Genomic DNA, 12,199 nt, shown 5'->3' with positions numbered 1-12,199 from the left:
GTTCACAGTGTTATGAGTTTGATCATGATCAAACATTTTTTTAAGTTCAAGCTACTTGGCATACACACACACACAAAGTAGCATATTTTAAAATAAACAAGTTTAAAAATAAAGAATTAACTATAATTATAATAAAATATTGCCAATATAAATTTAAAACTTTAAGCAATACAAAGTTAACATGACCATTAAAATAAAAAAATAAAATTAGAATTGTAATAAAATTATTCAACATAAATTTAAAAGGTCAAGCAATCTAAAACAAATTGGACCTAAACATTTAAAACTCACACACATAAAATTTATGAGCCTGCTTAACTTAAAAATTCCTAAGAAATGTCAGCCACCATCCACTATATTTTTAAGGAGGCATCCTAAATAGAACCCAAATCTAAGTATCTTGGAATTAAACAATACTTGATTTAAAAAAAAGAAGAGAAATAGTATTTTTCATTTGCTTCTCCCTTATTCATTTTTTTTCAATAGAGGTCTTCCACAAAATCTTTTTAGCTATTACGGGAGTACTAGTCTTAGGCTGAACTTCTTCAGCTAAAGAGCCAAAGACTAAAGTGTATCCATTATGCCAAATTTTTAGGGGGCACTATCCCAACTTCATCCTCTGTTGATATTAAAACCTTACACTTAATAAAACTTTGATATCAGATAGACTCTTTAAGAACCTCCATAACTCAACTCCTTGATAGACTCTTTAAGAACCTCCATAACTCAACTCCTTGACTCCATAGACCATTAACCCATTGAGACATCAATTTTCCCAAAAAGCTCAACTGTTTCTGCGATCTCATCTTAATGCAGTCATTTGGAACAAAGCCGGCTGTTCGAGTGCATTGGGGTCTATAGACAATAAATATATCGGCCGAATCGCCAACCACAGGTTAGCGGATGTGAAAATATCGTAGCAGGCAACAAAATTACTGCACATTATAGCCTGAAAAAGCAGTGTCATCAAGAAACAACCATTTTCAAGATTTAGCTCAATAACAGAAAGCAGAAAGTAGCTGTTATAGAAACACCCATTTTCAAGATTTAGCTTAATAACAGAAAGCAGAAAGAGCTGTTATATAAACGAGTGTAAATTGAAAAGCTTATTAAAGCATTTTAAAAACGTGATGTAGGCATTTGGTTTAACAATTAGTAAGTGAACCACGCATTGGTAAGGATGTCTTCTCTGAAACTGCATTCAATATCGCTGTTCCAGACCCCTTCACATTGCAGTACTAGCGCGAATCCTAAAAGCCTGATACACAAGACTAGGTTTCTGCATTTGGATCGTCCCCTAGGATTCACTTTTGCGAACCCATTGCTCGGGAATAACGGTGGGAAAACAGTGAACTGCAGGGCATGGAGAACAAAGAAACAATCTGATGTGAGCACAGCGGGGCCTGTTGAACAAGGCAAAACGGCAGGGAAAAAGGTGAATGGTAGAGAGGATGAAGAATATGTAGAAGAAGAGGTGGAGTTGACATGGATACAGGAGAAGGCAGAGGACCTTGTTGAGTACACGGGAACAGTCGTACAGGCTATCCCTGGACCCAGAGTGAGACAAACTTCATTGCCTTGGCTACTAGCGGTGCCATTGGCCTACATGGGTATCACATTTGTCATAGCAGTGGTTAAGACAATTATGAAGCTCAAATCCCCAAGAGAAAAAAAACGCAGACTGGTAAGACTCAATACCTAGAAATTCTGGTTTATAAATTAGGTGTTTCTTTTTACAAGTATATATTAGCGTGGAGCAAAAGACTCAAACAGGGTTATCTGTAAACTTTAGACTGGAATCAATCTCACAAAGGATATACCTGCTTGTTACTTTTGTTTTCTTTCTGCGAGCTTTTTGAACAGTATTCACATTGGAAAGAATCTCACAAGGGATATGTCACCGGGCTTTAAATATTTTATTATCGCTGAACTTTGGAACAACATTCACATTCAAGTAGTCTTACAAGACAGGCTTCGTTATAGGAGAGAAAGCAGATGCTAACACATCAACCGACGGCATGCTAAAAGTGATTTCCATATGGGCAGCAATTTGAATGCCTTGTAACCTCTTTCTTATATCATATTTATTGCAGTTGTGGTAGAAATATACACATCCAACAGGTATTCTCCTTTTGGAGACACTTAGAGAGCACTTATACATACCACTAGACAAGAAGTACATTATCATGGATAGTAGCTATATTATCGTAGCTGAGGCTATCTAACGGAGACCTCCAACTTGGGCCATTGTGGTGCTAAGCTCTCCACTTACCAGATATTCATAAGTGAGTAGACTAACTATTCAAATGCTAGTAGAGTTTCTGCTTTAGTTGTTGGTTCTGGTATGGGGTTGGTATGGGTACATCAGTGCAACAATTTTTTTGGTGGGATACATTATGCCTGTTTTTTATATGCGCGTGCGTGCAAAAATATCTAAAAATTATATATAATTGAAAATACATTTGATGTATTGTGCAATAATAATGACAATTGAACCATTGATAGAATGATATTTTGTCATTAATCAATTGAGGCGATTATGGTATTATTAATAATTAATTGATAGCTCAAAATTCCAATATCATGTCAGTATGTCTAGGGCCTCAGAGTCAGTATTCAAAGGAAAATTGTTACAATTACAGAAGACAAAACTAATAAAATAAACATTCTGTATCTTGATCTTCAATATTCATCAAAAGCATCTAGATCAAAACCATCACTTGGTTCAACATCATCTGAACCACAAACTAATGCTGTGCCACCCCTAGTAGGCACATCATTTGTAGAAGCCTTGTGATCATTTATAATCATTTTAGCAAGCTCTATAAAATATGCATCGAAGTTGGCACAATCATAGGTTGGTTAAATCCCAATTCTTGATTTCCCATTCCTTGTAGACAACTTCCTTATGTGATAGGATATATGAATTAAAATTGCTGTAGACCAAGTTTTTTTTTGTTGTCAACAGCTTATGATTCATTGAATGGATTAAGGAGTATGCACTCCAATTTCATTCAATTGAAGAATTACTTGTAACCTGTTGAAATTAGAGAGAGTTAATGCAATAAAAAATTAAAAAAAGGAAAGAATGGCAAATACTATGAATGCAAAAAATAATCCTTACTTGTTATAGATTTTGATGACAAGAGTTTGGGGGAACAGATAATCTTGCTTGTGGAGTTACTAACATGTATGAGCATCTTCCTTGTATCAATTTCAAAGAACACAAATACTATAGCATTATTCAACTCTTAGTATGTGCATGTTTTAGGGTTTTAAACACTTTTTAAGGTTTTTTGTGTTGTATTTTAATGTTTAAAAACACTTTATATGTAGGTTTTGACATTTTTTTAGAAATTCAGGATTGTTGCCACAAGTTCTCAGGAATTACAATTTTAAAATATGTTGCTTCATATACCTTATTTTGGGAACATATGCTTTCATTAGTCTCATCAGCCATTCTTGATCACTAGTGGATATTTAGCCCAAACTAAGTTAAATGCATTACCCTTGGAGATCTTGTCCTCAAAAAGTACTAGGAGAACTGCTATTTCTAGTTTTGCATCCATTGTTGGAAAATTAACAATATCTTGTATTTATTAAGCCTTAGTTTTTGGCATTATTTAGTGTGCTATTTCTATTGTTGGTGTAATATTTATACTTCACCAATGATAATGTGTACGCTATGCGTAATATTGCACCTATTTAACAAGCTTATTTAGGATATTAAGAATATTTAATTTTTCCCATTTAGTTATGTAATAATGACATATGTACACCTTGACTTGACATAGACTGTTGCTACCATTGCCTCATGAATCTTTCTTTGATGGTAGTTAAGTGTCACCTTTGTTTAGTCAAGGTCATCTCTCTCTTATTCAAATTGAGTTAATTGATCCATTAATTGGTAATTTAATTCATTACCTTTGGACATGTCATATCCTCAAATCATGCATCTAGGATGCTTATTTATATCTACCTTTTCGGTTTTTTTGACTTGGCAGGTTCAAATTAATGGTTTCCTCTACTTTGGAATAGCATGTTAATCTGCAGTGTAATTTTCTTCATTTACCAAAATATAGGCCTCTATTTCTTAGTGATTGTCACCTTCTTCGTTAACCTAAGTATAGGCTTGTGTTATTGGATCTTACATTGTATTAGACTTCTGCTGGTGTATGGAGTTTGGTTCATTGAGGAGGAAGGGTTTCGTTTAGAGCTTCACATCACAGGTTTCTATTGGTGATTCCTGCGTTAGATCAAGTCCTGTCATCACATATAGAGCGATTTAGAAAGTAAGGTTGGTCTTCTATTTCACTCAGTTTGGATAGTTGAAGTCAAGTTTTTAAGTTTTGGATGCAAGTATAGTTTCTGTCTTATGCAAGTAGCTTCATTTTCAAAACACACTTTGACACAAAACAAAGTGAATTGTTGCATCCTAAAGGGCCGAAGGCCTATAAATTAACTATAAGTTTGCCAATTTTGGTGAAGTTGGCAGATTTTCTTTTGGGGGTCTAGACTTGACATGTCACAAGTCTAACAATAATAAATATTCTCTATGCACCCTTTTTGCAAGTATTATTTTCAATATCAAAAGGAAAGAAAAACACCAGATGGCTTTTATTGCATAGTTCTTGGCACTATGTACAAGGGGTATAGATGCCATGAGGGCAACTGATTGGTGGTATAGCCCTCTGCGCCTTTTAATTTGCCATCTGTGCTCACTTTGTTGCCCAGTGGTCTCTTTCTTGCCACCTACTCTTCGCTATTGAATTGCTGCCACCAAGACTCCTCACCTATTTACCACTTGTGCCCACAAGGTCCATGTATTGCCTTTATTTATTCCCTGGGTGGTGCCACTTGTTGAGCATTGCATCTTTGCCACCTCCAGTGGCAGTGCTGCCCATATACCACCCTTTGGCCAATAGAGGTAAGGACTCTTCTCATCATTGGCAGTTTCAAATTTATAGGCATACTTTAGAGGATCTCTTCTTGACCTCACGAGGTACTTTTTAGTGCTTTTTTTAAACCAAATAGGCCATCGATTTAGTAATTTGGCATGTTTCTGCGAATAACTTAAAGGTATTTTGGAACATTAGTTTTTTCATAGACTTTATTATATAGTCCCACTTTTATGAACAACTATACATCACAACTTTTCCAAACATGATTAGATTTAGTTCCTACATTTTTTAAAGCAGAAGACTTTTCATTCAGCACCCATTGGTTGTTTCATTCGAGCATTTAATTGTACTTTCAATGCTTTGGTCCACATTGGACATTGTAGAGTTTTCAAAGATCAACTTTAACTTTGTAATCACACTATTTATTAAGTGTAAAACATTGTAATTTGATAAGGGTGTCTTAACTGAGCTATTTTGGGGGATGTTATTGCAGAATACAATCCTATATTAAGTATTTTCTCATGTACTTGTTTCGGGGGAGCTTACACATGGATTTTTGTAATCACGAATTGATAAAGTTTCTAATCCTAGGAGGGTTCATCATATCTCTTAGTCCCTCTAATTTCCATTTTAGTATTCTATAGTAGACTTTTCTGCCTGTTGTTTTTACAGGGATCATGACATCTTCAATAATTCACTGTATTTAAAATGGACAAATATTGTCATGGAGGGTTGCCTCTCTTTGGTAGGATAATTCTCTACAGCCTTCCAAATCATGTTGGGTTAAATGTGCTTATTGTTAGAAGAAAAAATCATGATGGGTACGATTGATTTCATAGGTATATTTATGAACTAAGTCAACTTCTTCAGCAACATCACACGAGATCAACTATATTTATTATTATTTTGCTATAATAATTTTCTTCATTCACTCAGATCTAGAGTCATATGATTGGATTCCCACCAAATCTGATATACATTCTGATGGAGTCCGCCACTTCTAAAGGAAAAGGAGGGTAGAGAAAAGCGATTGAAATATTTCCCTGATGGTTTCGCTAGAATTTCATGGTGAATTAACTTTTGTTAAGTCACAATACTGTACTTGTCGTAATAATATGCTATGACTCTTAGCAACCATTTTTGAAAATCAGGCAGAAATCCTAAGATCCAATTTGAAGATTCAAGTTCTTTTCAAAAGCTATAGCATCTGTCGCACAAGTTAATGCTGTGATTTAATGCAGCCACTATGGAATTAGGGCTTCAACATTTAGAAAACCTAATTTGAAGGCATTATTGTCCGTCAAAGGACATTACAGTTGGCATACATCGGATTTCCATGTTTTGCACTTTAAGAGGGATTCCCAGTGAAACATTAGCAATAAAAATGTAAGTTGCTGGTCTTAGTTTGGGCTCCGATTCAAGTTTGAGATATAGGTTCAAAATCTGTTCAATTTTGTTTGGGTGGGCTCAAATTCATTTTGTGTTTGTACACAAAAAAACATATTTTTAAAAATATAAATGTATCTATATGCAGCAGCAAATAATTTCATACACCACTATTCTAATAGTAAAGCAACACAGCAATATGCACCACCATATATATTAATGTTTTATTCTAAATATAATAGTAAAATGCCAAAATACACCACCATATCAACACTCTAGCTCAAAAATATTAATGTCAAGACTAAGAATCAGCCATCACTGATCAAATATCATCAAAAATCAAGAAGCACATAATCACCCTTTGGGTGTGGCAAGTTAGAAGCACAAATAGTGCCACTGACATTGGTACTAGCAATGTCGGTCGCATGAGCAGCCTCAGTATTGCTAGGTAGCTTGTGAACATCACCATCAACTGCAAGTGCATCAAGGCGGGCGATCAAGTCATCCAACTCTGCACACTTTGGTTCTTGGTTCAACATCCCAATGCTTTGCCTCCCCTTTTTTGTAGGTATTGTTTTCTGTGTTAGGAGCCTCAAGTTTGAATGCACATAGACAAAGTCTTCCACCTTTTGGAATGTTGCCTTTTGCATTTTATTGAGTGGATGAAGTATGTGCTCTAGTTCCTCTCGAATGATAACCTATCAAGATTTTCAATTTTGAAATTAGAGAGCTAAGAATTTTGAATAAAATTTAAGTATAAATCCAATATTCATTAATGAAGATTTAGAAATTAGAATCTTAAGAGTTAGGAACTTGTAATAAAACTTTGATGACATCGGGTTGTAGGTGCTGGAACATTTCTCCGTAGAAGTACCACCATTTAATGAGCATTGACATTGTTCATCTTCAAGAGCATTGAGATCACAATTTTGTGCTTGCAAAAATCACGAGTTCAACCCTCACCGTAAGCTGTGTGGGATTAGAAAAGAGTTTACAAAGGGCTGTCTTGTACCCAAGACCAACTTAGGATCTCTATATGGGGCAACTCTAGTGCTACCTGTACATGGGGCTCAATGTGAAGACAAGGAGATGCAAAGGGGTAGTCTCTCCACCATGATTTTCTGTAGTTTCTTGAAGAATGTTTCTTTAAGATCTTGCTCTTCTCATTTATGATTTCTTAATATCCTCAATCATGGAGCCTATGCCATCATATACCTCACCCAAGCAAGGCCTATCCCTACCGGTGTATCATTTCTCATTATAGGCTCGGTGAATCTCAGGAGGTACTCAACATAATCCCATCAAGAGTCATCTAGTACCATTGCCTTAATGGCAGCTGCCCTTGTACTGCTAGATTGCTTCTGTACACTCCAATTAGCACCGTTCACCATTCTAGACAATGCCTCTTTAAACTTTACAAGGTGTCTTAAAACAATAGTGTTGGGAGCAAAACAAGTCTCAACAACCTATTTAATATTAAAAAATTTCAAAAACTAAGGTCACATCAAATCTGCTTTAAAAACCAGTACTGTAAACAGGACTATGACTCACTCTAGCTACAAGACTCCAATTATACACATTACATATCCATTTATCAACATATACAACTAGACTATATTCTTAATGAAAGAAGCTAATATAGAACCAAAACTGGAGTACAATATATAACATAGCCAAAAATGGAGGCATCAAAATACTGCATTAATGCATTTTTCAATAACTAGACTGATATTTGCAGCTATTAACAGTGTCAGCACTATGGGGCCCAAGTGCATTGCCCCTGAATCCAACAGTCCTGTCTTCAATCTTAAGATTTTGTATGAACTGGTTCAAGTTATCAAGTTCCCTCTGATTAAGTATGTCCTTGTGCATCAACATTGACCCTCCTTCATCAGCATCATAAACCTGTCTTTGGAGATCTCTAAGGCAGCTGCAACCTGTACCATAATATTAAAATGTGTGATTTTACAACCAAACTTAGTAAGACAGACCAAAAAGTATTAGTCTTTAAGTCAAAAGATTCCACGAATCTAGAAAAGATTTCACTCCATGAGAGACCAGGATCACTATTCCAAGTAATAGGAGAACCAAAGAAAATAGACCAAATACGACGAGCATAACTACAGTCAAAACACAAATGCTCATAGATTTCAGGTGTAAAGTTTAATAGATCTTGTTGGTGGAGACTAAACAATTAATTATATTTGTTGACTTGAGAGGAATTGATCAGAAGATCTTGAAGTATATTATAAGAAGGCTTGATGATTTATGTAAATCCAAGATATCTTCAATTATATATATATATATATATAGTAGTATTCTGATATAAATCTGAGATCAGATATGCCAATGTTATTGATGAATGATCTGCAGATTGAAATAGACCTCTTATATATATATATATATATATATATATATATATTGAAGCATAATCAGGTAGGGTCATGACCCTACGTGATCATGACTTAACATAACCTTAACTGCACCGATTGGTAACAGAGCAAGACAAACCAATACTGAATCGGTGTGAAAGACAAAGCATACTAACTGATATTAATTGGTGTGTTTAGACAGAACAAAGGTTACCAAAGTAATCGGTGTGAATCACACCCAATATCAAATGAAACAACTGCAGTTAAAGACACCCAAACATAATCAGGGTGAACATGAGACAAAACTCTCCATGTTGATTGATGAGTAAGACCTGACGTGAAGAGTATGAACTTTGGTTTTATTAATGACAAACGGGAATAACAGACTCTCATTGAGAATCAGAATTGCAGTATAAGGTCATATATATACTTAAATAGATGTTTACAATCCACTAAACAGCTAACATTCTTAACACTCCCTCTTTAGCAATGAGGGATTTGAAAGATATATATATATATATATAGAGAGAGAGAGAGAGAGAGAGAGAGAGAGAGAGAGAGAGAGCACACCACTTAACTGTGGTTAATCAATTATGGTGTCTGGCAAAATCCGGCCCAAAGAACAATAGTAATCCTTTCATCACTTTTGGTGTCAAAAGGTTGGTCAACTACTAATAAGATTGTCACCTTACAATAGTGAATTGAAACACATATGAAAGATCGTCACCTTTCATTTAATAAGTTTGCAAACAATCTAATTTTCAATATTCATGAATATATATAAATTTACAAATGTAATTACAAATTTGTCATACCAAGTTTAACTTTGAAGTACTCTATTTTCATCCTTGCAAGAGACTTGGTGAAAATATCAGCATTTTGATCATTAGTGCTGATGTAGATCAGTTTGATTACATTCTTGTCAACCATATCTCTGATATAATGGTATGGAGTTTCGATGTGCTTAGATCGATTGTGAAACAACGGATTAGTAGAAAGCTTGATGCGGCCCTGGTTATCACAATGAATCATTGTGGGATCTAATTTCTTTCCAAATAATCCAAATAATAGCTTTCTCAGCCATACTACTTCGCATGCTCCCATAGAGGTAGCCATGTATTCTGCTTCAACGAAACTCAAGGCAACTGTAGGTTGTTTTCTACTGAATTAGGATATCATCGCTGATCCAAGACTGAAGCAAAATCGTGTTGTACTCTTACGGTTTATGGAACAACCAGCCCAATCAGAATTAGTATAACCCTCAAGTTTGATTTCAACATTTCTATACTTTAATCCAAGACCAATTATGCCACGTAGATATCTCAATTTATGTTTTGCAGCTATTAAATGTATCTTCTTTGGCTCACGTAAGTTGACTCAGGACATTTGTGGCATAGCAGATATTGGGCCTAGTATTTACCAAATACATGAGTGATCCAATGATTATCCTGTAGAGAGTAGGGTCAATAGATTCGGAATGTACTGCTTCCCCCTTTAGTTTTTGTAGATTAGTTTCCATTGGAGTAGCAAGTGGTTTGCTGTCCATCATTCCAAATCTAGTTAAGGTGTCCTGAGTGTATTTTGTTTGATTTAGAAAGATATGATCTTTCTTTTGACATACTTCTAGACCCAAAAAATAGTGTAGTAGACCTAAATCCTTCAATTCAAATTCAGCTCCAAGATCTTCTTTGCATCTTTCAATTAGGTGATCATTTTGCATTATTAATAGATCATCAACATATAAAACAAGTATTAACATATCATCATTAGAGATTTTGAAATATATGTTAAGATCAGCTTTGTCCTTCGAGTATCCTAATTTGGAGAGGTAGCTATCTATTCTTAAAAACCAAGCTCGAGGTGCTTGTTTGAGGCCATAAAGAGCTTTCTTCAGTTTACACACATATAGATTTTTATCTTTTATAACAAAACCTTTAGTTTGTTCAATATATACTTCTTCATTAATGACCCCATTTAGGACTGCGGTCTTGACATCCATTTGGTGTATCTTCCATCCTTTGACTGCTGCAATTGTGATAATTGTTCTTATTGAAGTGTATCGAGCAATAGGGGTAAATGTTTCTTCATAATCAATACTTGCCTTCTGAGAGAAACCTCTAGCAAAAAACTTTGCTTTGTGTTTTTCAATACTCTCATATGAAGCATATTTGATTTTGTATAACCACTTTGAAAAAATAATTGATTTGTCTTTTGGTATAGGTACAATGTCCCAAACATCATTTTGTAGTATGGATTGATATTCTTCAATCATAGCATCTTTCCAAGCTTGACAAGATAGGGCTTCCTCAAGAATTGATGGTTCAGATTTAGTAAGCTCAGTTACTAATGTAGTATAACAAGATTTGTTTATGGTTTTCTTACTTTCCTTGGAAATTGCATTTGGCTCAACATTATTTTCTTCAATCATTTTCCTTGCCCATAATGGCCTTTTCTTGATATTGGAGATGTCTCTAACTTCTGTATCTGGTGATAGTTCATTCTTTTTTGATAATATCTCCCTCTGAATTTTAGTTTGTAGATTTTCATCTATCTTTGTAATGGGCTCATCTTCTGTATTTGTTGATAGTTTTAATGAAGTGTTTTCCTCGAATATGACATCTCTACTTACTTCAATTGATCTTTGTCCAGGCACATAAACTCTATACCCTTTAGAGTTTTCATTGTATCCAACAAATACCCCTTTCTTCCTAGATGTTTCCAATTTAGTTCTTCTTTCTTTGGGTATGTGAATATAAACAGGGCAACCAAAGATTCTAAGATGACTTAAGTCAAGTTTAGTTCTTGTAAACACTTCTTCAAGTGTTATGTTTTCTAGCATTGAATGAGGGCATTTGTTTTGAATGTATGCAACAGTATTGGTGGCTTCCACCCAGAATGAGAAGTGTAGGTTTGATCATGAAGCATGGCTTTTGCTGCTTCAACAATGGTTCTATTTTTTCTTTTTGCTACGCCATTCTATTGAGAATTACAAGGTACTGTATACTCCCTCTTAATCCCAACAGAGACACAAAAAACTTTGAAAATTTCAAAAGTATGTTCTCCCCCATTGTCTGATTCTAGGGTTTTGATTCTTTGTCATTTGATTTTCCACCAATTCTTTGAATTCTTTAAATTTTGATAGGAATTCATTTGATTCTTTGACCTTTAGGAAATAAATCCAAGTTTTCCTAGAGTAATCATCAATGAATATTATGTAGTAAGAGTAACCTCCTAGAGAAAGTGTTGGCATGGGCCCACATAAGTTAGAGTGTACTAGTTTGAGAACTGATTTTGACTTGTATTCACTTGGAGGAAAAGGTCTTTTAATGTTCTTTCCTAGAGCACATCTTTTATAGGTGCCTATATGTTTTGAATTTAGGCTAGGTGTTCCAGTGGTGATTTTCTCTACATTGGAAGTGAACTAAATCGAATACGTCCGAGTCTTCTGTGCCATACTTAATTAGAATTTGTCACTTCATGGCTAAGAGCTTGCATTTGAATATTGTATAGTTTATATAGGGTCCCATCCCCCTATGGTGA

General features: G+C 34.9%; 1 protein-coding gene across 1 annotated transcript in view; it reads left to right on the top strand.

The window, feature by feature from the left end:
* Positions 1-289: 289 nt before the first annotated feature.
* The window catches only part of LOC149547114 (ribosomal RNA small subunit methyltransferase J), a 121,359-nt gene continuing 109,449 nt past the window's right edge, over positions 290-12,199 (top strand). Inside the window, exon 1 of the mRNA XM_089791521.1 lies at positions 290-1,684. Within this exon, the coding sequence (XP_089647647.1) occupies positions 1,181-1,684 (504 nt within the window). The 5' untranslated portion in view covers positions 290-1,180. The remainder of the gene's footprint in view (positions 1,685-12,199) is intronic.

This window comes from Cupressus sempervirens, chromosome 7 (assembly GCF_028749045.1).
Source record: "Cupressus sempervirens isolate cs-2001-9-10 chromosome 7, ASM2874904v1, whole genome shotgun sequence".
In the NCBI taxonomy this organism is placed as follows: Eukaryota; Viridiplantae; Streptophyta; class Pinopsida; order Cupressales; family Cupressaceae; genus Cupressus; species Cupressus sempervirens.
Note: the sequence above shows the minus strand (reverse complement) of the source record. Positions and strands in the feature narration are given on the sequence as shown.